A 26,623-nucleotide genomic window follows, 5' to 3' on the forward strand; every position below is an offset into this window, starting at 1 on the left:
CTATGAAGGAAGACTCGTCTGTGCGGGACCATGTCCTCGAGATGATGAGCCACCTCAATCAAATTGAGGTTTTGGGAGGTGTCATTGACGCCGAGTCCCAAGTTACTATCATCCTTCAGAGTCTGCCCCCTAGCTTTCACCAGTTCAAGCTCAACTTTGAGATGAACATGAGAAATTACACCTTGGCTGAGTTGTTGACTAAACTTCAGTCGGCAGAGGATCTCATGAACCAAGCTAAGGCTGCGATGGTTAGTTTGTCACATCGTTCCTCTGGCCCTAGGCCTGGTGTAGGAAAGAAGAAAGTGACGAACCAGGTCGCACATAAGGAAGCTAAAGGAAAGAGAAAGAGGAGGTCGGGAAAGAAGCAAACAGGAAAGTGTTTCAAGTGTGGAGAGAAGGGGCATTGGAAGCCAGACTGACCTAAAAAGGGCAAGGCTACAGGTATGCACCAAGCTCTAGTTGTCGAGTCATGTTTGGCTTCGACTTCATCTCATACTTAGGTTATAGACACTGGAGCTACTGATCATATTTGTTTTGATCCTGACTTAATGCAGGTGACAAGACGGCTATATGATGGTGAGATCGAAGTCCAGCTGGGCGACGCTACTAAAGTGGCGGCCGTTGCAGTGGGAGACGTTTATTTGCGTTTTAGTAGTGATAGATTTTTGGTTATGAAGAATTTTTTTTGATACCTTCTTTTAGAAGAAATTTAATTTCAGTTTCTAAATTGGTTTTTGATGGATATTCGATTTCTTTTAATGACAGTTGTGTTATTAAGAAAGATGGTTCTTATATCTGTCGTGGTATCATGGAAAACAATCTGTACACAATCATATCTACACAATTTAATAATCGCAAATTAGAACTTAATAATGCATCGAAAATTTCAAAGAAAAGAAAGGAACCTTCAAGTTCAATGAACGAAACGTACTTATGGCACCTTAGACTTGGTCATGCCAACCAAAGGAGGATTCAAACTCTAGTGGATCAAGACCTTCTTAAAGGACTAGATATTGAATCATTTTCCACGTGTGAATCCTGCTTGGAAGGCAAGATGACTAAGAGACCTTTTAGGATGAAAGGTAATAGGGCCAAGGAAGTACTAGAACTCGTTCATACTGATGTGTGTGGACCAATGTCAACCGAGGCAAGAGGCGGCTTTCACTATTTCATCACTTTTATTGATGATTACTCGAAAGTTGGATATGTTTATTTGATGCGCTTTAAGTCTGAAGCTTTTGACAAGTTCAAGGAGTTTAAGGCTTATGCTGAGACGCATCATGGAAAACGTATCAAAAGCCTGCGATCTGATCGCGGAGGCGAATACCTCAGTGCCGAGTTTTTGGACTACTTATCGGTTGAGGGAATTGAATCCCAACTGACTGCGCCGGGCACACCTTAGCAGAATGGCGTAGCTGAAAGAAGGAACATGACCTTGTTAAACATGGTCCGATCGATGATGAGTTATGCACGACTGCCTATTTTGTTTTGGGGACATGCCTTGCTTTCCGCGAGCCATATTTTAGACAATTTACCGTCAAAATCTGTTCCTGCCACTCCATATGAGTTGTGGAATGGGCGCAAGCCCAATCTAGAGCATCTCAAGATATGGGGGTGTCCAGCTCATGTTTTGGAAAAGGATCCAACTAAGCTGGACTCAAGGACAGAGGTATGTTTGTTTATAGGATACCCCAAAGGATCGAAGGCTTATGAATTCTATAGTCTCCAAGACAAGAAAGTCATTGTGAGTACTCACGCGACATTCTTAGAGGAAGACTTTGTTATGAATCATAAACCCAGCAATGAGGTGGCTCTTGAAGAGCTCACTTCAGTCATAAGTTCTATCAACCAAGAACAAGTACCTATAGGATGGTCTCTCATGAGCCGCGCCGCAGTAGTGCCGCGCCGCAGTAGGATGGTCTCTCATGAGCCTGAAAGGTACATTGGTTTGAGAGAATCTATGGATCACTCCTCGGACAACAATGTACTAGATCCCTGGAATTTTGCAGAGGCGCAGGCGGATGTCGATCATTGCCAATGGGTAAGTGCAATGAATTCAGAACTACAATCTATGATAGACAAAGACGTCTACGTTTTATCTGTCCTACCCGAAGGCTGTACTGCCATTGGGAGTAAGTGGATATACAAACGTAAACGTGGACCCGATGGACAAGTTAAAGTCTTTAAGGCAAGACTAGTGGCTAAGGGGTATACCCAAAAGGAAGGTGTCGATTACGACGAGACCTTCTCCCCAGTGGCCATGCTCAAATCGATCCGGATTCTGTTGTCTATAGCAGCTTACATGGATTGGGATGTATAGCAGATGGACGTTAAGACTGCGTTCTTGAACGGTATTCTTGAGGAGACCATCTACATGGAACAACCCGAGGGTTACCCCGTCAAGGGCAAAGAGCACATGGTTTGGAAGCTTAAGAAGACCATTTATGGTCTCAAGCAAGCATCTAGATCATGGAATCAGTGTTTCGATCAGACTGTTCACAAGTTTGAATTCAAAAAATGCCCTAACGAGAGCTGCGTGTACAAGAAGGTTGAGAAGGGGAATGTGGTGTTCTTAGTTTTGTATGTAGATGACATTCTTCTAATTGGAAACAATAAAAAGATGTTGTCATCAGTACGAACGTGGTTGTCAAACCAGTTCGAGATGAAGGATATGGGAGACGCGGGACACATTCTAGGTATCAAGGTCCTACGGGACCGTGACAAAATGATGTTGTGCTTATCTCAAGAGCCCTACATCGACACTGTACTTAGTCGTTTCAGCATGCAAGATGCCAAGAAAGGTTTCTTGCCTTTTAGACATGGCATCCATTTATCTCAAGAGATGTGTCCTAAGACCGCATCTGAGATAGCAGAGATGAGAAGGATACCATACGCTTCGGCAGTTGGTAGTCTCATGTATGCTATGCTTTGTACAAGGCCTGATATTTGCTTTACTGTTGGCATGGTAGCAAGATATCAGTCAAATCTGGGCCAAGGACACTGGACTGCAGTAAAGAACATACTCAAGTACCTTAAACAGACTAAGGACTATGTTCTAGTTTACAAAGCAGGCGAGCTATGTCCTTTGGGATATACTGATTCAGACTTTCAAGCTGATCAAGACTCGAGAAAATCTACTTCTGGTTATGTGTTTACCTTAGGAGGTGGAGCCGTAATTTGGAAGAGTGTAAAGCAGAAATGCATTGCAGACTCTACCATAGAAGCCAAATATGTGGCCGCTTCGGAGGCTGCAAAGGAGGTTGTATGGCTCAAGAACTTTCTTATGGACTTAGGTGTGGTTACGAATCTGCCCAAGAGCATCACCATTTATTGTGACAATTCTGGTGTTGTGGCAAATTCGAAGGAACCAAGAGCTCACAAAGTGAGCAAACACATAGAGAGGAAGTATCATATAATTAGAGATATAGTGCAGAGATGAGACATACAAGTGGTCAAGATTGCGTCAGAGAACAACCTGACAGATCCCTTTACTAAGGCATTGGCGGTCAAACCGTTCGAGCGCCATGTAGAAGGAAAGGGAGTTCGACTCGCTCGAGACCTCAACTCGCTTTCAGTATAAGTGGGAGAATTTGACGTAGTGCATATTTTTTTTGTATACTCGAAGGCTGTTTTGAGTATAAGTGGGAGATTGTTAGAGTTTGTATACTAGAAATCACCTTTCGAGTGATTGAATACTGTTAAAACTCTTATTTTATTTTCCAAAGGAATAAACAGATTATTTTTGTCACAATGTTGTTATGTTTTACATTTAATGGATGTTTATTACATGTTTAAATGTATAAGTAACTTAAAAAAGTCTAAGTCTTTGTTTTAGTAGACCGGTTGTGGGCGTCGTTCACTTTAAGGTAACACGGTTCAGTTCTAAACAAAGAAAAAGAAGAATTTCACAACCTAGATAGGCTTAGACTACATATCGTGAAAGGTTGCAATGTCAGTCCGATTATTTCTAAGTCTTACTGAAATAAGATGACGTTGGTGTGGTATAGCACTGAATGGATCTAACAACGAGACAGTCTTTATGCTATCTACTGAAAGACGAGGTCTTGTAAATTGTTATTTCTTAATCAATGTACGTTAGCATTGAGCATACAGTATTGATTATGCACTACTTTGACTTACCAAATGGTGTGGGTTTTTCGCAACCCAATAAGCCTGGTATATTGGGTAGTGGTGATTAATATCTAGCGGTGCTAGGATTGCTATTATGTTGAATCGTGTGCGAGGTGAGTCTCGTTTGATAACATCCTCAAGACAAGCTTGAAATAAGGTTTTATTATTCGGAACCTAGCTAGTTGGAGTTTAATTACTCTATGAATAATAAATAAGATTTTCTTGTTGAGTCCTCTCTTGGAATAAATAAGATATTAATTAATTAAGTCCATAGCAGACAATAATTAATTAATGGATGTTTCTATCTTAAGCGCGGAAAATAAATATCAAGTAATGGAAACCCGAAGTACTTATAATTTTGGATTTGGATGGGGAGTGCAATATTACTTCTGTAGTGGCTGCTCGTAATATTCCAATTATAAGCTTATATTAAATTGGGTTTAATTTAATTAGTAAAAAGCTAATTGGAGGAGCCCATATCCAAAGCCTTCCATAGATCCCTGTCTGGGCCTAATATGTGTCTTATTATAAATAGGAGAATAAAGGAGACAGAAAACACACTTATTGTTCTTCCAAAAATTTCGAACCCCTCTCTTCATAGAAAAGGGGCGATTTCTTCTCCTCCGTGGGAAAGGATTTTTGTCTTCTTTATTTAAGTCCTAGTACACTGGTGAGATTAGCCCACCCAGATATCAGTTCACAGTCCGGGAACCAAACAGAAGATCTGTGGTTTTGTACTAAAGATCTTCACGTGGAGAAGGCGCTAGCTATCTTCAATTCTTTGGAGAATCATCAAGGTATAATGGCTAAACCGTAGAAAATCATGTTTTAGGTTTTAATTAATTTAAAGCATGTTTTATTTGAGTTATGAGCATGATACATGTGATAATTACGCGAATAGAATTTGTCTAAATAATCTGCTAAATAGATCAGAATTATTACGTAATTGATTTATGTGAGCGCTTCCGCTGCCAACCCCTTCTTAGACGACATAAAAGCGTTGTCGATGCAGTTGTACAATACTGAAGTCAACCCCAAGTTCGCCTACTGGGAAGAATTCCACGGTTTGCGGGACTCCTCGAAATTCAAAGCCATCTATGAGGAAGAGATTGCTCCTAGGGCGAAACGTACAAGACTCGACAGGGCCCGCAACTACAGCAGTAGTAGCGGCTCACATCCCTTCGACCTCAACGACGATGTTTTGGAGGAGCCCCTCGCATCACTCTCCAGGCGCCCACGTCCATAGGAGAAGCAGTCCTCAATCCGAGACGCTAGATCTGTCTCCCAACACTCTGCTGCAGGCGCGTCTGCATCCCGCCCTGGAGGGGCAGATGATGAAGCAACTTCATGATACTTTGTCCTTGTATGAGAAGTCGGCCGACCCACCCACCAAGCGGATGTACTACTAACTCATATTGAGACTGAGGTCGAGGTTGGGGTGGGAGGTAGCGGCGGCGGCGGGAGCTGAGGGCGGCGACGGTGACGGCGATGGCGATGCAGCTGGTGAAGAAGAAGCGGCAGATTCTGATGACGCTACCGAGTAGGCGGCGGTGGCGGTGTGTCTTTTCGGTGTTTTTTTAGTGTTTTTAAAAAAATCGTTGTATAATTTTACCCCTTTCTATAATACAACGAAGATTTGGTTTTAATTTTTGTTTTTTATTAAATTATGCATCTTTTTATAATTATTATAGTCCGTTAATTTTTATTGTAGTTATATTAAAATACCTCAAAAAATGAAAAAAAAATTAATCTTTGATGGCTTGGGCTTGTCCACTATAGTGTGAACAAGTTTTTTGGTGGCCCGGACAAGTTTTGTGGCATCGGCCAAGTTTTGTGGCTTGGCCCAGGGCCGGCCACGGGCTTAACTATAATGGACGCTGTTATAAACATGGATATGAGGCCCATTCAAATGGCAGATTATTAAAAACACTCAAAATCTAAACCATTGCCCATTTAATTGTGTAATGGCCTGTACGAGGCCCATTCTAAATGATACATTCAAATACTAGCACACACATATATGAAAAATGTGTGATTCCGAAAATTTACATTTTCATAATTAAGGCGATAAATTTTGGTTGTCTGGACTTTGGAGCCACTCTGATTTTAGTTGAAGTTAAAGATTTGACGGGAATTGATTTTCAGAGATGAATTAGATGAGATTTGACCTATATCTATAAGGTTTGTTTTCGAAGGATTGGATTGAAAAGAATATTACAAAGACAAGTAAAGAAAAGAGTTGATTGATGAATTGTGTGGGAAGAAATGTAGGGATATATGTATAGGTGTATAGGGCACAAATCAATTGCATAAACATTTGAAAAAATTTGAAGAAAATGGGGAGGGCTCAGCCTCAGCGGCGCCATATATTCATAGCTCTAGGGTTCCTTTTGCTTTTGGGAATCGCCATTCACTTCCGCCTTTGGGCTATCCATCGGATAATCTCTTCAAACGATTCCCAGCTTTTGAGGTTTCTTCATTTTTGCTGCTCAATTTACTCATTTTTTGAATCAGAATTTGTTGGTGAATTGATGTTAGGTGAATTCAAACATTTGACTAGTGTGTTCGATTACTTGGTTGTAGGCAACAATTTGATCTTGCTAACAGAGAAGCCATGGATGAATCTGCAGAATGGAGAAGAAGGTTTGATTTGGAGTTTGACAAGGCTGCCAAGTGCTATACGGAACTCGACCAAGTTTGTGCTTCTTTTTTTTCCCAGAATTTTATTAGTATATGTTTCATTGAAATTGCTAAATTAACCAATTTTAGGAACATTGTTTAGTTTGTTATTTTTTGTATTTTACGTTAGCCCCTCCTTGTTTGCATAGATTAAGAAGGCCACTGGAGAAAAGACAAAGGTCCTAAACAAGAAAATGGAAATGTTGCAAAAGGTGCCTCCCTCATCTTTTCAGCTACTATATTTTTGGTTTATGAGATACTTACTACTTCGTCTGAAAATGCTCATTGCCAGGAAAATGTGGATTTGCTCGAGCGAGTAGAGTCGTTAAAACAAGAGCTTGAATCCGAGAAACTAAAATGCAGTCTGCGCAACATGTGATGCCCGATTTCGCTTGGCGTTTTCAAACATTTTTGGATCCTCAAATCCCCAGACTCAGATCCAATACCAATGCTCATTATTTTGTGCTGCCAATGCCAGTTTGTATTTGCATTTCAACAGATTTATGAATGCGAATATGTTTTTCAGCGCTACTATAAACGAATATGGTTCTACTGCAGATGATTTCTCATCCAAACTTCCATTCCACATAAAAACTAAATGTATGTTCAAAACAACACTGTTTCACATTGTGACCAGATTTAAAAACAAAACTGGAACCAAGATCTAAACACACACCTATTCTCGATAATCAGCATCGGATGTGGAAACAGTAACTTTTCCACGAATTCTATAAAACCACCGAATCAGTGATAGGGATCTATCTATTTGCTTGACCAATAGAGGCAAAAGGGTGCAGAAACAAGTAGCGAAATGCAATCAATCATCAAGTCTCGCGATACTTCTTATTTTGCGATGCTTGTATAACATGCTATCGAGAAGCCAGAGACCAAAAATTCAGTAGAAATGAAGGAGACACAGCAAACCAGCACAGAAAAGCCATGGCTGTAGCCGACATGAACCTTGTGCAGTGGTTGAGATTACATTTATCAAGATCGTTTCCGATGAGGACGGTGATACCAGCTGATGCACAGGCTGCAGCGAATGTCAACGTGGAAGTGATCTGCAGTAGACAGTATATGCATTTAGAAGAATGGGATAGGGTGCATCGCACTGGACTGAGATACAATTGTATAGTGCAAAAATCTTCAGCTAACATAAGCATTAGAAATAAGCTTCAAAATCGACTGAAAATTTTGCAAGGGTGATTAGTTAATAAAGAAAATGACATATACAAGAATGTAAGTGAATACTGACCACATATAAGAGCTTGAGGGAACTCCAGTACAGCACTACAACTAACAGCTAATAGTTGAAAATAACTCAAATGACTAAATAATGAAATTTAATACTATGTGTGTTATAAAGAATTGACAAAAAATCACCAAAAAATCACCTTATAGTTGCAGTACTGCATCTTTTAGATTGGCAAACATTACAGACATGCTAAGGAATAAAGTAACAAGTATCACTAAAACTATATCAATGTAACATACTATCTCAACACCTAAAGTTGAAATTAAGTGCACATGTGTGGCTTTTACAACTACAAGAAGAGAGTCTAGACATGCTAAGGTTAAAATGATCAAGGCCAAACACATAACTACCAAAGAAACCATTTACAAAAAAAAGGCACTTCACTAAAGAACTTTTAGGACAGTTTCTTACCCCATCACCAATAGCAAATAAACTGACAATTCCAGAATTTCTGAAACTTCGCCTCACCATGAGAGCATATACATCAGTGAGGGCCAGAGACAGGCTCCATATACTTTGCAAACCAACAGCACCAACAAGGTAGCTAACACAAAAGAAGTTCTTTTTATTAATAATCTGTTCCGAAAAATACCACATCTCATCAAGAAGAAAAAGTGGTCTACAAATAGAAGCATAAAAAGGTTAGACGAGATAAACTGCAACTTCATTAAATGCACCATCCCGGCCAAGTATACGAGCTAATTCCACATTGCCCCCAACCAACAACACATCCAAAAAGTATAAAAGATCTAACATAGCAACTTCATTTCACCTTCGATGAAGCCATGATAACATAAAAGTTTTCCGTTAACATAAATATTCACAAAAAGAAGCATATTCAGGTCTCCTCATGGTGATTAAGGGCAAATTCTAAACTAGCAACACTTAGAAAACACTACAATTGCTCTGCCATTTAGTCATCTACTGCATAATCCCGAGATAGTTATCGTTTATCAACACCATCTATAACCACAAGCTAAAAAAAAGGAGAGATTTTAATTCAATATATCAAATTACAGGCAAAATTCAATACTTATAAAAACTTTACCAAACCCTAAACCCTAATTACAGGCAAAATATCAAATTATCGAGAAATTAGGTCGGTTAAATGTTCACCGGAAGGCGGTGACGGAGGGGAAATCGGAAGTCGTGGCCATGACGCACAGGGAAATGGCGGCGAAGGCGAATTGGCAGAGGCGGAGGACGAGAGCGCCGGTGGTGCCGGACATTCCCTGAACATCTTTCATCCTAACCCTAGGAGGCGCGGCCTCCGTGGTCGGCGGAGGAGCCTCCACCGGGTGCACCGCCGGGCCGCTCATTTGGTTATTCCTTCAGTATTCGCCCATCGATTCAACACTTGGAATAAATGTTTGTTTATAAAGCGTGACGATAAAATGGGAAGAGAAGAAGACAAAATTTGATTGATTGTGGTTTTGTTATAGTGGAAAAGGAATGAGAATAAATGTGGCGGAGGCGCAGAGTGGTGACGACGGTGGGTGGGTAAGCTCAGGTGTCTGATAAACTAAGCAAGCTTGCAAGTTGCAATCACCACTGCTGCTGCTTCAAGTGGTTTTGCTTGAAGCGTGTTTTGTGGTTAGCAACTTTAAGATACGGGGAAAAGGAAAATGCAATAATTTTATTTAAATTAAAAAAAATTATATTAAAAACATTACATAATTAAAAGAAACTCTCCAGCTTCCACACACGAGCCCCGCCTCACTCCTCGTCGCCGCTACCTGGGAACCTCAAATCTGCCGCATCTGAGTCCCCGGCGTCTCCCGCCTCCCTACGTGTGCTAGCCAAATCGGCCCGCACACTCTGGAGGAGATCATGAAGAAACCCCTTCTCCACAGGGTCAGTTGCCGCCCGCCATTCACCTATGATTTTCCACATGTTCACCTGCGTTTGTTGACGCGCGAGGCGGGAGAGCTCGGCTGACGATTGGCAGTAGGGGGATGCCACCTGGACCTCCTAGGACCCGTAAGCGACTCCCCTAGCTCCCCATTGCGCCCTCTTTTGACCAACCGGGCGAGTGCGGCGAGTAAACGATGGAGGGGACGGGAACTCCTGAGCATCGTCGGGGAGCGAATGGGAACCACCGCTGCTGCTGTAATCACCGGCGAGGTTCAACCGCTGCTTCTTTGGCCAGCCAGCATCGACACCCGCCCAAAACTTCTCAGAATCCATCAGCACCTCATAGAAGTTCCAGTAGGTGAACTCCTTATAAACCCCCTTCAAGGGGAAGGCGGCCTCCGCCATCCTCCTTAGACATTGCCAGTTTGGCCACTGGTCTTCATGCGGAGGTTGTTGGAGTACAAGCCCGCATATTGGGAGATCGCGACCCTTATTCGATCCCACTGCTTCCGGCACTACCCCCGCTGTGTGGCTTCCCGTCTGGGCAAAATGTTTGTAGGATGCTGTTATTTTAGACCACAAGTTGATGATCATCTGATTGTTCTACTAGAGGGGATCATCGCAAACACTCACCCAAGCCTTGGACAGCGCGACGTTCTCCTCATCCGTCCACTTTCTCCGTACCCTACCCGAACTGCCGTCCTCAACCGGCTGCGACGACTCGCCGACAACCCCTTTGCCCTTGCCCCTCTTCTTCTTCTTCGGTGCGCCCCGACCCCGACCTACTCCCCCTATTTGAATGGGAGAGTCCGCATCCTCGAGATCTATCCCCAACTCCTCTAAGGAGAAAGTTTCAATCCCAGTGAATTGTGTCTCCACTGGGGTCGATGTGTGGGAAGAAGCAGTCAAAAAGTCAAGACTAGGGCGATGACATTGTCCCTCCTCCCCCGGCATCCCCTGTAGCCCCGAATGCACCCTCTACATCCCCTGCATCCCCGGCTGCCACCCCGGCATCACCTGCATCCCCGGCATACACCCTGGCATCATCTGCATCCCCGGCACCCCCTGCACGCCCTGCACCCCATGTCACCCCGACATACTACTACCCCCGGCTGCCATCCCCAGCATCATCTGCGGCCAATGGTACATATTGTAGTACCTGCCCATCGGACCCTATCCACCTCCCACGGGTACCGTGGGAGTTTGCGACCTGCTCGTGACTAGAGGCACTTGAGGAGAGTTGTTGTTGTTCTCCATTTCACGTTATTGCTCTTGTACAGAAATTAAGAGAGAGAGAAATTCGTTAAAACAAGTGGTGCGAATGAAAATGACGTGCATATCGCGTATATATAGAGATTCGAAAATTAAAAAAAAAAATGGCGTTGGTCGATCGGGAGCCTACAATGGCGGCCAGCGGATCGGCTAGCACCCGCAAATCGGCGTGGGCTAACCGATCGGCTCGCCGATTTACCGCTCGCAGGTTGCAATGGTCGGCTAGTGGACCGGCCAGCGCCTGGGAATCGGCTAGCCGGCCGCTAGCCGCCATTGGAGATACTCTAGTACTCCCTCCGCCCCCCATAATTTATCACCACTTGATCCAGCACGGGTTTTAAGAAATATAGTAGAAAGTGAGTTGAAAAAGTTAGTGGCACGTAAGTCCTACTTTTACTCTCTTCGTCCACCATGAGGAGTCTCATTCATGGGCGACACGGATTTTAAGAAATGTTAAGAAAAGTGAGTGGAAAAAAGTTAGTGGAATAGGGATCCCACTTGTATATATTAGTTTTAAATGAAATGTGAATGGAATGAGTTAGTGGAAGGTGGGACCCTATTACCATTTATGGTAAAAGTGAACAGGGACTCTTTTTTGCGGACGGACCTAAATGGAAAAACGGGACTCCTATTCGCGGACGGAGGAAGTATATATTAATTTTATAATAAAATATGGATGAGAATAAGTTAGTGGAATATGGGGTCCACTACCAAAAATGGTAAAAGTGAAAGGTGACAAATTTTTAAGGACGGACGGAAATGAAAATAAGTGACAAATTTTCAAGGACGGAGGGGGTAATAAATACTCCCTCTGGCCACAAATAAGAGTCCCGTTTACTTTTTTACTCTTGTGTACATTATTATGTCTTACTTTATCATTTCTCCACTTTAACTATTTAAAAAGTAAATAGGACTTATATTCATGGACGGAGGGAGTATAAAGTAAAGTCAATTGAATAAGTTAGTGGAATATGAGTCTCACTTTTGTATATTAGTTTTATAATACTACTCTGTCCCTGAAAATTTGTCACTTATTTCTATTTTCGTCTGTCCCTAAAAATTTGTCACTTTTCATTTTTACCATTTTTTATAGTGGATCTCACATTCCACTAACTCATTCTGTCTTACATTCTATTATAAAATTAATATATAAAAGTAGAACTCACATTCCACTAACTTTTTCAACCCGCATTCTATTACATTTCTTAAAACCCGTAATGGGTCAAATGGTGACAAATTATAAGACACGGAGGGAGTATAATGTGAGTCGAATGTGAGACCTACCATTTATGATACTCCCTCCGTACGCAAAAATATTGTCCACCTTTGATTTGGCACAAATTTTAAGAAATGTAAAGAAAAGTGAGTGGAAAAAGTTAGTAAAATGTGGGTTCCACATTTATATATTTGTTTTATTATAGAATGCGAGTGTAATGAGTTAGTGGAAAGTGAGCTTTATTTATCAAAAGTGGAAAAAAAACAATGTGGACAACATTTCACGGACGAGAGAGTAAAAAGTAAAAGTGGACAATTAATGGAAGACGAGCGAAGATAACAAAAATAGACAATTAATAGGAGACGGAGGGAGTACATATTATCTTTATTTTATTCTCTTTTACCGGATTATCTTTTAACTTAATTCACAAAATAAAACTGCATAAAAACTTGTGTCGGGTTAGAAATACTCTACTACTTAGAGTGAGATGAGGGAAATATTTTTACAGAAATATTAACACAATATTCTGCAGTGTTCTTTTTTCTATAGTGTTACATTGTACTTTCTCTATCCAGAAATAAATACTCCATCAGTTGCTTGTTAATTGAGACACTTTTTTTAGGTACATAGACTAAGAATAGTATGTTAAATAGATGGTGAATAAAGTAAGAGAGATGAAAAGAGAATAAATAAGAGAAGATAATAAAGTAAGAGAGATGGTTACTTTTTGCCAAAAGATAAAAATGCCTCAATTAACTTGAAACTTTTTGAAATAGAAAAATAGCTCAAATAACGTATCTCACAGTGGATTGACTTGTGTTTTAAAAAATTGTTGGCTTGCGTTTTAAAAAATTGTTTGACAATGTGAAAGAAAGTGAACAAAAAATGATAGTGAAATTGGGGTCATATATTTATATACTCTTTGTGGACCTCATTAATGTCCCATATTTGACCACACCGCAGGTTTTAACAAATTTTTTAACTTTGTTAATGAAATAGATAGAAAGATTTAATGGAGTGTGGGCTATAATTTTATATAGTGTTAATTTTATAATAATTGTGAATAGAATAAATTAATGGTAAGTGGAGTCCAATTACTAAAAATAGTAAAAGTAAAATGAGACATTTATTGGGATACATCCAAATAGATAAATATGAGGCATTTACCGGGGACATAACTGAGTACTGATCATATAATAAAATATGAATAAAATGAGTTAGTGAAATTTGAAGTCCACACACCAAAATAGTATAAGTGAAATGAAACATTTATTGATAAGTAGACGGAAAATGAAAAATGAAACATTTAATGACAGATAGGGAGTATGTAATTTTTTTAAATACCCAATTCCCCCCAATTCGAGTAGGACTAACCCGATGGGGGGATCTAGGGGTGAGAAAAAAACCGAAAACTGAATATCCGAACCGAATTAAATTGAAATTTTGAAATTCGGTTCAATTTTTTTGGTTTTTTGTTTCGGTTCAGTCTTAAAAATACAAAAATTTTGGTTTTTCGGTTCAATTCGGTTCGGACGAAAAAAAAACTGAAAAACCGAATTATATTTTAAATATAATATTATATATATTTATTCTATTAATTTCATATATTATATCATATATAATATATATTCTTTTAATATATTTTATATAATATGTATTTCATATATTCTATTAATTTTTCCCATTTTTCTATTTTAGTTCATCCGCGAATAAGAGTCCCGGTTCACTTTTACCATAAATGGTAATAGGGTCTCACCTTCCACTAACTCATTTCACTCACATTTCATTTAAAACTAATATATACAAGTGGGACCCTAATTCCACTAACTCGTTTCTACCCGCTTTTCTTAACATTTTTTAAAACCCGTGCCGCCCATGAATGGGACTCCTAATGACGGACGGAGAGAGTATATATATTTATATTCTATTAGTATATATAAAATAAATTAAATTATATATATATATATGCTATTTTTTTGGTTTTTTTATTTTTTTGAAAATTTCGGTTTTGTTCGGTTTTTGAAGTTCGGTTTACGGTTTGTCGATTTTGATTTTTTGGGTTCGGTTCGGTTTGGGTTTTGAACTAAATTCGGTTGTTCGGGTTTGGTTCGGATTGACAAAAAATCGAATCGAAACCCGAATGCCCATCCCTAGTGGGATCTACTTGAATATTATTGGCTTGTAACTATATGAACTTTCAACATTTCCTGGTTTTTCACCCAAATTTTAATTTTTGAATCTAAATACATGAACTTTGAGTTTATCTGATTTTTTTACTCAACAATTACTTTTTCTTTAAATTGAAGTTGGCGTATTCGTCGGAAATGCCAGTGTGGAAAAAAATGACAAGTATTAAAATGACGTCGTTTGAATAGATGATAAGGGCATTTTTTGAACTTTGAAATTTTTTATAATTTCCCCCAAACTTTTTGATTTTTTAACTTTTCACCTAAGATTTTTTTGATTTAATTCCCAATAAGTACTCCATTATATTTATTTTAATTTATGAAGAAAGCACTTTTTTAATAATAATTCATTAACTTTTTAAACTATACATCATTTAAATAAAGAAAATTATCTAATTAAATGAAAATTTATGTTGCAAATTCTTATATAATCACTGTAAATCACAATAGAGTATTAGCCAAAAAAAAAATGAAAAAACTACTCCCTCCGTCCCTGAAAATTTGTCACATATTTCCTTTTTCGTCCGTCCCTAAAAATTTATCACCTTTCACTTTTACTATTTTTGGTAGTGGACCTCATATTCCACTAACCCATTCTCACTCACATTTTATTATAAAACTCATATATAAAAGTATGACTCACATGCCACTAACTTTTTCAACCCACTTTCTATTACATTTCTTTAAACCCGTGCCGAGTCAAATGGTGACAAATTATGGGGGACGAAGGGAGTATTATTTTAACCAAATGCTATTTGAAACATAAAAATTAAAATATCTCAATTATAACATCTTTAAAATTTATTCCGTATTAATTTCCAAGACATTAGACGTAATTCCTTACAATTAAAAAAAGTTCTGTCTAAAAAACTACACTTTAGATAAGGGTAAAATTAGAGCAATTCACAAAATAATTCACTAAATTAGAAAATCTCATTGTTAATGTATTTATATTAAGAAAAATGAAAGTTTAAGTGAAATATCAAAAAATGTTGAAACTTCGTGTATTTGCCGGCTAATAAAATGTTAAATTAATTTGTTATCTTTCTCCACGTAGATTGTAATATTGCAAAGTGTACTGCACATCTGCTTTAATTTAATCAGAATTGTTTGTCGAGCAAAACACAAAAAATTTCAAAATTCATGCATTTACATCCAAAAAAAAATTAAGGTAAAAAAATGTAAAAAGTATTGAATTAAAGTCTATGTATTTATACGCCAATAACCCATTACATAATATACATAACAATAAAAGTAACATTCCCTTTTATAATTAACAAAAAAATGTATTACTCCAGAATAAATGTTAAATCATTTATATTTAAGTATTATAGTTATTCTACAGGGATGTAATCAAATGCAAACTCTAAATATTATACAAACTCCAAACTATGATCTAGACCATTAAAAATGTCAACAAATGACAAAATAATAGCAAAAAAAATGTCAACACAGTGTCAACGGTTGATGTTGTGTTGACATTGTGTTGACATTTTCTATTACTATTATCTTGTCATTTGTTGACATTTTCTGATGATTCAGATCATTGTTTGTAGTTTGTTCAATATTAGAGTTTGCATTTTTTCACTACCCTATTCTACATATTGTATATTTAAAATAAATTAAATATATCTTGTACTATTATTTTAATGAAGATGTAGTACTTCATTAGTCTAATTCAAGATGTTCACATTTCTTTTTTATTTGTCTCATTCAAGACGTTCACTTTTTATATTTAGAAATAAATTTCTCTTTCCTGTCTCCTTATTAAAATATTTAACTACACTTTTCTCAATTATTTCACCTAACAATTTTTTTCTAAAATCCCATTCTATTCAAGATTGTGGATATATTGAATGGGCCAGAGGGAATATTCTGTAAAGAGGATTTTTTTTATTTCTTATAATAATTAGGGGAAGTGTGGAGATTTTAAAATAGAGAGAAGTGAAAAGTGAAGATGGTCATAAAACTTTGTCTGGGCTATAAATTTCTTGCATTTAAGTGCAATAAATCCACTAACACACATAGTATAATATTTTATTCAATTTATCATATAATTATGTCTCAATTTTTCCTAATTAAATTGAATCAAACTTTTTAAACACAGAGATTAAGATTAAGAGTAGTTTCTTGTGATTAATGATCAGAATTATTAATATTTCATTGGGGGCATTATTCTTTTTTCCTATCAAGTATCAAGAGAGGAACAAAAAATTAAAAAAATAAAATATTATTTTTATGCAATATTCTATATATTCACGATCAATAGTCATATTATCTGTCCATAAAAATTAGGTTTCTCCTATTCTAGTAATTTTCTCTCTTTAATATGGTTTTACTCATTCTCAATTAATAACATCTCAACTACTTGTATTTAAATTCAAAGTCTTTTCATTCCTTAAAAATAGAGATTTTAGAGATGAAATGAGTTTTAATGCATAATTTGTAAAGTAAAAAAAAATAGAAAAAAAACGTGATTAGAGTATTGTTAGTACGTAAAATATGGATTTCACAATGTACAAAAAGTTAAAGTGACTAATATTATGCGATGGACTATATCAGTATATCTATGAGACTATTACTATACTAAGATTATATATAGTAGATGACAAAGTATATAAATTTCATAATCATGATATGACGTATAGGAACAAAAAAAAACGAAAATAGTGTTGGTAGTAACACATGATCAGGTGTAGAACGTAGCATGGCTACTCTATTGCGAAGATATGAGGAAGCTTGTTTACAAGGTTAGTAGTGCCTTCTTGATTATCTCCCTTTAATGTCTATGGCCCATTCAATTTAATTAAATGTAAAGAGTTTACAATGTATTTAGAAAAATATCTTGTTTTGTTGTTGACAAAACAAAAAGCACTACTACTATAATTTAGTTCTGTATGTGCGGCTTATAGGAATATTTTGTATTAGTAAGTTGAACCTTCCACTTAATATAGTCCGTACTGCAAAAGAATTTTAATGATCATGCCAAATAAGTTGAAAATTTGATCAGGAATGTATATAATCTAAGAATAATACTCTATATGCCAGCAAAATACTCTGATCGTTGGGTTTTACATCCAAACACATCGTCATTTTTAGCTGCGAAAGAATTGGAAAAGGCGCAATATCTTTGGTTTTCTCAGTGATTAATGGCCTTGAGACAGTGATCACTCCTATATATATATATATATATATATATATATGGGAGTGATCAATTGCTAACTCATCATTTAATTGCTAACTACAACTAATTTAAGGCCACATGATTTTAAAAAACGTGTGGTCTACAATTTGCCACGTGTAATTTTCGTTTTTATTAATTAAATCGAAAAAAATTAAAAAAAACGTCAAATTAAGGTTTTGGATGAAAATGTCAATATAGTGTTTCGAAAATATCAACACAATGCTTTGAGAATGTCAACACAATGCTTTAAGAATGTTAACCCATTGCTTATATTGACATTCTACATATATTATATTGACATATTTTATATTACATGTTGACATTTTCTGCTATACGAAAAAATTAAAAAATTTTGAAATTTTTTTCAAATTTTGACGTCGAAACATATGCATGTATGATATCATTGGAATCCTTATGAAATTATCTTTAATTTGGTATATGTTATATGAATTAAAAGTTTTGGGATTTCTTTTAAAATTTAATTATAATTAAACATGTAGTTAATTGACATTAATACCCCTAATGATATTTTTTGGAATTAATACTATGGCTTTATTGACGTTTTTCGTTAATCGTATTGACATTTATGAATTAATGATCTAAGCCCTTAATTTAAATATCTAATGGCTATTATTTAGTTGTAGTTAGCAATTAAGTTATGAGTTAGCAATATAACACTCCCCTATATATATATATATATAGGATTGTGTTAAAATGATAACACCTCTTAAAGTAACACCATACCACCATTCCTAGCCAATCATTTGTACATGTGGACGAATGATAAGCTGCCATGTGGCAATCATAAAAATTGCTCAAGGATAAATTTTCACGGACTGCAATATCCAATACACTAAACTGCAATTTTTTTCCGACTGCAATATCCAATACGCTAGACTGCAATCTATAGATTGCAGTTTAGTGTTTATACTATTGCAGTCTAGCATATATAATATTGCAGTCTAGCGTGGTGTCACACTGTCATTTTAAGAGTGTTGTCATTTTAACGCACCCCTATATATATATATATATATATATATACATTTAGACCGAACTAGAGACCAAATTATGGTCACTCATTTTTCTTAATCTTATGGTTATGATTAATTTACAATTAATTTAATATTTTATTAAATAAAAACGTTTTTTTTGAATTTTTAAAATTTTTTTATTTTTAATTTTTTTTTAAAATATTTTTAATTTTATTTTTTTTAAATTTTTTTAAATTTTTTTTTTATATTTTTTTAATTTTTATTTTAATTTTTTTTTATTCGTTAAAAACTTGATGGAGTAAATAATGAACTATATTCACTACATAATGAACTAAATGAATGTATGTTATGAACGTATTACTTCATTCAGTCGTGCTATTACTTCATTCAATTAGTTTATTACTTCATTTATTAATGCTATTACTTTATTCTATTAGTTTATTACTTCATTCCGTTAGTTTATTACTTCATTCAGTCATGTTATCACTTCATTCCATTAGTTTATTACTTCATAATGTGTTATGACATAATTATCTTTCAGTTGGGTTTAGGGTTATTACTTCATTCCGTTAGTTTATTACTTCATTCAGTCATGTTATTGTTATGAGCTTATTACTTCATTCAGTCGTGCTATTACTTCATTCCGTTAGTTTATTACTTCATTTATTCATGTTATTACTTCATTCTGTTACTTATTACTTCATTTCGTTAGTTTATTACTTCATTCAGTCATGTTATTACTTCATTCCATTAGTTTATTACTTCAGAATGTGTTATGACATAATTATCTTTCAGTTGGGTTTAGGGTTATTACTTCATTCCGTTAGTTTATCACTTCATTCAATCATGTTATTACTTCATTCTATTAGTTTAGTACTTCATTCCGTTAGCTTATTACTTCATTCAGTCATGCTATTACTTCATTCCCGTTAGTTTATTACTTCATTTCATTAGTTTACTACTTCAATTCATTATATTATTACTTCATTTTATTATTTTATTACTTCATAATGTGTTACTCCCTCCGTCCCACTTTAGGAGTCCCGGTTGAGTTCGGCACGGATATTAAGAAATGTAAAGGAAAGTTGGTGAAAAAATATAGTGGAATGTGGGTCCTACCTTTTTATATTAGTTTTATAATAAAATGTGAGTGGAAAAAAGTTAGTGGAATGTGGGGCCTATTACCAATTATGGAATATTCCAACCGGGACTCCTAAAGTGGGACATCCAAAAGTAGTAAACCGGGACTCCTAAAGTGGGACGGAGGGAGTATGATATAATTATCTTTCAGTTGAAGTAAATTCAGTATATATAATGAATGCGAAAAATTACTTCATAAAATACATTCATTTAGTTCATTATTTTAACCAGCAAGTTTTTATCGAAAAAAAAAATTCTAAAAAAAAAAATTTAAAAACAAAATTTAAAAAAAATTTAAACTTTTTTTTAAAAAAAAATAAAAAAAATTAATTTTTTTTTAAAATTTTAAAAAATAAATTTTAAAAATAAATTAATTTTTTTTTATTTAATAAAAATATTAAATAAATTCTAAATTAATCATAACCATAAGATTAAGAAAAATGAGTGGCCCAAATTTGGTCTCTAGTTCGGTATTTAAGAAGGGTTCGACATTGATCACAACTATATATATATATATATATATATATATATATATAGGGTCTTGTTAGGATGAGATTTTAGGGCATAATTGAGAAATGAGATGCAATCTCAGCCACTAATTCACAAGATTAATTTAATGTCAACAACTATAACATTATGTCAACAATGGGGTATAATTGTCTTTTCATTAATAATGTAGAGGACAAAAATAAAATACATTTGAAATCATTTTCTAAAGTCTTCAAATCTTCAACATTCAAATCTTCAAATCTTCAAGTCTTCAACATTCAAATCTTCAATTCTTCAACATTCAAATCTTCAAATCTTCTTCAACGTTCAAATCTTCAAATCTTCAACATTCATATCTTCAAATCTTCAACATTCAAATCTTCAAATCTTCAATTCTTCAACATTCAAATCTTCAAATCTTCTTCAACATTCAAATCTTCAAATCTGCAACATTCAAATCTTCTTCAACATTCAAATATTCAAATCTTCAAATATTCAACATTCAAATCTTCAAATATTCAAATCTTCAACATTCAAATCTTCAAATCTTCAATTCTTCAACATTCAAATCTTCAAATCTTCTTCAACATTCAAATCTTCAAATCTTCAAATCTTCTTCAACATTCAAATCTTCAACATTCATATCTTCAAATCTTCAACATTCAAATCTTCAAATCTTCAAATCTTCAACATTCAAATCTTCAAATCTTCAACATTCAAATCTTCAAATCTTTAAATCTTCAATTCTTCAACGTTCAAATCTTCAAATCTTCTTCAACATTCAAATCTTCAAATCTTCAAATCTTCAACATTCAAATCTTCAATATCAATATCGAATGTCAACAACTCATATTAAAATGTCAACAACCAACAAATAACAATTACAATTCACATATCAATAACGAGAATATCGAATGTCAACAACTCGTATTAAAATGTCAACAACTAACAAATAATACTTATAATTCACATATCAATACCAAGAATATCGAATGTCAACAACTCGTATTAAAATGTCAACAACTAACAAATAACACTTATAATTCACATATCATTACCGAGAATATCGAATGTCAACAACTCGTATTAAAATGTCAACAACTAACAAATAACACTTACAATTCACATATCAATACCGAGAATATCGAATGTCAACAACTCGTATTAAAATGTCAACAACTAACAAATAACACTTACAATTCACATATCAATACCGAGAATATCGAATGTCAACAACTCGTATTAAAATGTCAACAACTAACAAATAACACTTACTATTCACATATCAATACCGAGAATATCGAATGTCAACAACTCGTATTAAAATGTCAACAACTAACAAATAATACTTATAATTCACATATGAACTACGATGTCAACAACAAACATTATTCATGTCAACTACGATGTCAACAGCAAACATTATTCATGTCAACTACGATGTCAACAACAAACGTTATTTATGTCAAATATTATGTCAACAACAACATTTTACAAATAATTAATGTCAATAACAAATATTTTCATGTCAACGACCTATATTATTTATGTCAACAACAACGTTTTACATATAATTCATGTCAACAACAATGTTTTATATATAATTTATGTCAACAACATTTTTCATAAAATTTATGCCAACCACCTATATAATTCATGTCAACAACAAACTTTATTTATGTCAACTATTATGTCAACAATAACATTTTACAAATAATTAATGTCAACAACAAATATTTTCATGTCAACGACGTATATTATTTATGTCAACAACAACGTTTTACATATAATTTATGCCAACGACCTATATAATTCATGTCAACAACAAACGTTATTATGTCAACAAGCTATATAATTCATGTAAAAAATAAACATCTTTATGTCAACAACTTATATAATTTATGTCAACAATAATATTTTAGGCAATATCACAAACACCTTATATACACAACTCAAAAAGATCCGAATTGAACCGAATATGCAGTGTACTCCTATGTACGCCTATTTCTCCTACGAATTGAACCTTCAGTCATAGGCAAATACAACGAGATTTATCGAAATTCGAACAACTGCATAAAAAAATTCAATTCAGCCAAATATGTGTATAGTTGACATGAATTTGTGTATGTGGTTGACATTAGTTAACATTAAAAAAAAGGGAGATAGTTAGATCTTAAATCTAACTCTTAGCAACTAATTTCCAATTGGGGAATATCACCAAACACCTAGAGTGCATTTTTTTAGCTTGATTCTCCAATCAAATCCAATCCAATTCCTCCCGACTGCCATCACCAAATCAAATCCAATCCAATTCCTCCCCACTACCATCACCAAATCACAGATCAAATGAAGCGGTTGGAGATGCAGGAGAACAGAGTCAATGCAGACGCGACAGAGGATTTCGCCGGTGACGGCAGATGTGGCAAGAAGTCAGGGTACTTGACGGCGAGGACAGCGGCAGAGCATAGAGAGAGGTCAAAATCGGAGCATAAAATCTGCAAAAATACACTAATTCTAACTAATTAAATAATTGCAACAACACTAAATTAGTAAATTAAAAATTGATTTCATTGAGGATTTGCGATTAAGTGGAATTCAATTTTGAAAAATCTGAATATTACTGATAAGGCTCGTTTCATGCATCGGTTTAGGGTTAAAATTCTGTGCATTTGGGGCGCTAATGTGCGTTATTGAGTTCAGGTGCGTAGTAAATCTGTCGGATCCAGGAGTTGTTGTTACCTGACCTGGCAGATGCAAAAGAGATGAAATTGAAGCAAAAATCAGAAGTCGTCGTTCAGACCTGGGAGAATCAAAAGTTGGCGACAGGAGCAGAATGGAGCGAGAGCAAATTATTTTAAAGAGTCTTACTCAAGGGCAGGAGCGTAAAATCACCAGAGGGGATACCCTAGGGATCAGAGCCTCACATATATAAAGAGCTCAACCTTGAAGAAGAGAAATGCGAACAGCCACTTCTACGCTCTCCTAGCTCTAGTTCTAGTTCCCTACTTCAAATTTTCATCTTCGACTGCTGCGCACTTGGACATGGAGGATTCTGGCCACCGTGGTTCTCATCATCGTCGTTGTCATTTTGCTGTGTAACACCGCCTTGTGGCGGCGAAGAAACAATCTTATCTGCTTTCGTTTAAAACTTGTTGGTTTTTAGTTTCGCAACTCTAGTTTCTTGCTTTGATCTACTGGATTCAGACCTATTTCTAGTATTATGGAAGTTTATGTTTGCTTTTGGTTGGATATCTCTGAGTTTATGTTAATATCTTGTCTTTAGCTTTTGTTCTTGTTTGTTGTTGAATGTTTGGAGCTGAGATCTGTGTTTGTTGTTGGAGGTTGGGAATTTGCATATGAAGATGTTTGGATTTGTTGAATCGTGGTGTTTCGGAGTTGGAGTTTCTCATATTTGGTGCTTGATGTCTACGTTATGCATGATTATGGCTATTTACTTTCTGTTTCTGCATCCTTTAGGTCCAGTAGCGTAGATCTGTTAGTTTAGGCTTTAATTTCTCGTTTTAAGTCTCGTTTTAAGTTTAGATTTAAGGTTGCTCTGTTTTCATGGTGTTTAATACCCTGTTTTATCTGCTATTCTCGTTTGATTCCCGAAGAAGATGAAGTTGTTGGTAGTTAGAACCAGATCTGCTTTATGTCAGTACTTTTCTGCATGTACTTTACTTTTTCTGCATATCTGCTAGATCTGTCAGTACGATCTACTTTGTCTCTTTTACTTTTCTGCATGCTTTCCAGACCCTGGTAGTTTGAGGAAATTTGTCTTGCTTTTTGCTTTATGCTTGTCTGTCCAAATTAGGAAAGTCTGTCTAGTCAAGTTTACCCCAACTGTCTTAGAATTTTAAAATATCTCACTTTCTCTGAGTCATGTATGTTCCGTACGCTTTCGTTTCTTAGGCCCAGTAGGTAGAGTAAAGTTCTCCTGATCTATTAGACCCAATAGGTAGAGTAAGGTTTCGCTTATCTCTCATACCCAGTAGTTTTAAGTTCTCGACCCACAAAAATTGCGTGGCAGCAGCCAACCCTTCTTTCCAAAACATCCTCAAACGCAGTTCCGTAGCACCTGCTTCCTCGTGGGATCGATCCTTTACTTCCCTGTGCTAAGTTATAGTATAGTGGGTTGAGGTTTTTGAAGGGACAGAGTGCACCCAACGACCCCTTTCTGGCAAGTTTCATGATCTTCTAGCCCTTGAAGTCTAGTCGAATCCTCTGGACCTGTTAGATCGTGTGACACATATCACAGTACAAATCTGCACTGCACTTCTCGGACCTGTCAATTACCTAGCGGCGCTGAGAGAGAATCGTTTCTGCGGCTGTTTATGCCTAAGCGTGTGCAAATCGCCGCCGACGCAGAACTCCATAACGACGCAGGAGAAATTCGAAGCTTCGAATTCGGCGAAAAGTGTAGGGAGAAACGGATGATCGATGAGGCGCATGATCTTCCTCTCTATCTCCGCTCTCTGCGTCTGGAACGAGAAGTCCGATGATCGGTGCGGTTTCATCGCCGTCACTTGATCAGGCGAGCTCGGCGGAAGCTTGAAGGATAAGCGACTGAAGCTGGTGCAGTGGCTTAGAGTGGCTTTTTAAAATTACCATAAATTACTATTCTGCCCTTTCATATTAAATTAATCTAAAAATATTTATTGTGTGGCAAAATCTGGACCACTCATTTAATAAAAATGAGGGGCTGATATTGCATCTCATTTCTCAATTAGCCTAAATAATCTCAATTGATCACAATCCTATATATATATATATATATATATATATATATATATATATAGGGTCTCGTTAGGTTGAGATTTATGAACCTAATTGAGAATTGAGATGCAATCTCAGCCACTCATCCAGAATATTTGTGAAATGTCAACAACATGTAGTTTATGTCAACAGAGGGACATAATTGTAATTTTATTTATTTTTTTAATTTTTTTTAAATTTTTCTTAAATTTATTTTTTTTTTTTTTAAAATTTGTTTTTTTATTTTTTTTTATTTTTAAATTTTTTTCCAACTACATATACAATTCATGTCAACTACACATCAAATGTCAACAACTTTATTCAATAAATACTATTTGACATGAATTGTATATGTAGTTGACATTATATTGTGTAGTTAACATGAATTGTATATGTAGTTGACATGGATTGTACACATAGTTGACATTATATGTGTGTAGTTGACATGAATTGTGTGTGTGGTTGACATGGATTGTACACATAGTTGAAATTATATGTGTGTAGTTGACATGAATTGTATATGTAGTTGAAAAATAAAAATTAAAAAATTAAAAAAAAATTAATAAAAATTAAAAAAAATTAAAAAAAAATTAAAAATTTTAAAAAAAATTAAAAAAATTTAAAAATAATAATAATAAATTAAAAAAAATATTTATTGAATAAAATTTACCATGATATTACGATTCTGCCCTTTCATAATTAATTAATCTAAAGATATTTTCCATGTGAAAAAATCTGGACCACTCATTTAATAAAAATGAGTGGCTGATATTGTATCTCATTTCTCAATTAACATAAAAAATCTCAAATTGATCACAATCCTATATATATATATATGTGTGTGTGTGTGTGTGAAAGGAAAATGTTTTAAAGACATAATGTCTTCAAGCCATAATGCCATAATGGGGATATAATAGTAATTTTCACCATATATTTAGTTTTTGATTATTTTTACATTTTGTATATATACCTTGTTGCCCCTAAACTATTAATAAGGAGTATTAAATGAGGTCATGAATTAGAATACCTTAATCATGGGAAATATATGTTGACGGCATATTTACGCAAAGTTGGGTGAATCTTATGATAATTAAATCTTTCATAAATTTATAAGAAAAAGTATATTGAATACCTAAAAATTTTGTAATGTGTAAGAATTAATAGTATGAAAAAGTTTAATAATTTCACTATTATACAAATATAAAATTTATGGAGTACTACTTTTTCTTTTGGTCAAGTTTATCTAATACTTTCTCTTTTTATTTTTAAAATATTATAGCTTTTAACTCAATCCGTGTATCATGCAATAAATTAAAATTTGATGCTTCTAATTAACAGTTTCTGATATTTTAATTCTTCACTTTCCAATATTAATTATTTAATTTCCTGATCTTTGAAACATTACATCGAATCTTATAAAAATTACTAATTATATATTTAAACTCACCTATTTTATATATTAAAACTATA

General features: G+C 35.2%; 2 protein-coding genes across 2 annotated transcripts; one reads left to right on the top strand and one right to left on the bottom strand.

Moving 5' to 3' along the window:
• Positions 1–6,175: 6,175 nt before the first annotated feature.
• LOC125208072 (acyl-CoA-binding domain protein) lies at positions 6,176–7,348 on the top strand. Its single transcript, XM_048107623.2, has 4 exons — positions 6,176–6,601; positions 6,715–6,826; positions 6,960–7,022; positions 7,103–7,348. The coding sequence occupies exons 1-4, from the start codon at positions 6,468–6,470 to the stop codon at positions 7,187–7,189; spliced, it is 396 nt and encodes a 131-aa protein (XP_047963580.1). The 5' UTR covers positions 6,176–6,467; the 3' UTR covers positions 7,190–7,348.
• A 9-nt stretch (positions 7,349–7,357) lies between these two features.
• On the bottom strand, positions 7,358–9,620 carry LOC125208071 (CASP-like protein 5A2). The gene is made up of 3 exons (XM_048107622.2): positions 9,182–9,620; positions 8,477–8,609; positions 7,358–7,871 (listed from the first exon to the last, which is right to left on the bottom strand). The coding sequence occupies exons 1-3, from the start codon at positions 9,382–9,384 to the stop codon at positions 7,680–7,682; spliced, it is 528 nt and encodes a 175-aa protein (XP_047963579.1). The 5' UTR covers positions 9,385–9,620; the 3' UTR covers positions 7,358–7,679.
• Positions 9,621–26,623: the final 17,003 nt, after the last annotated feature.

Source organism: Salvia hispanica, chromosome 6, assembly GCF_029641045.1.
Source record: "Salvia hispanica isolate PSC_SH4W2 chromosome 6, Shi_PSC_v1, whole genome shotgun sequence".
Classification (NCBI taxonomy): domain Eukaryota; kingdom Viridiplantae; phylum Streptophyta; class Magnoliopsida; order Lamiales; family Lamiaceae; genus Salvia; species Salvia hispanica.

What these genes read in the sequence shown, in the direction of transcription:
- LOC125208072 (XM_048107623.2), top strand. Translation starts at nt 6,468, where the DNA reads ATGGGGAGGGCTCAGCCTCAGCGGCGCCATATATTCATAGCTCTAGGG. An exon ending in AACGATTCCCAGCTTTTGAG is followed by an intron (nt 6,602 to 6,714) that starts GTTTCTTCATTT and finishes ACTTGGTTGTAG; the next exon opens with GCAACAATTTGATCTTGCTA. An exon ending in GCTATACGGAACTCGACCAA is followed by an intron (nt 6,827 to 6,959) that starts GTTTGTGCTTCT and finishes TTGTTTGCATAG; the next exon opens with ATTAAGAAGGCCACTGGAGA.
- LOC125208071 (XM_048107622.2), bottom strand. Translation starts at nt 9,384, where the DNA reads ATGAGCGGCCCGGCGGTGCACCCGGTGGAGGCTCCTCCGCCGACCACG. An exon ending in CCCTCCGTCACCGCCTTCCG is followed by an intron (nt 8,610 to 9,181) that starts GTGAACATTTAA and finishes CTTTTGTGTTAG; the next exon opens with CTACCTTGTTGGTGCTGTTG. An exon ending in TATTTGCTATTGGTGATGGG is followed by an intron (nt 7,872 to 8,476) that starts GTAAGAAACTGT and finishes TGTCTACTGCAG; the next exon opens with ATCACTTCCACGTTGACATT.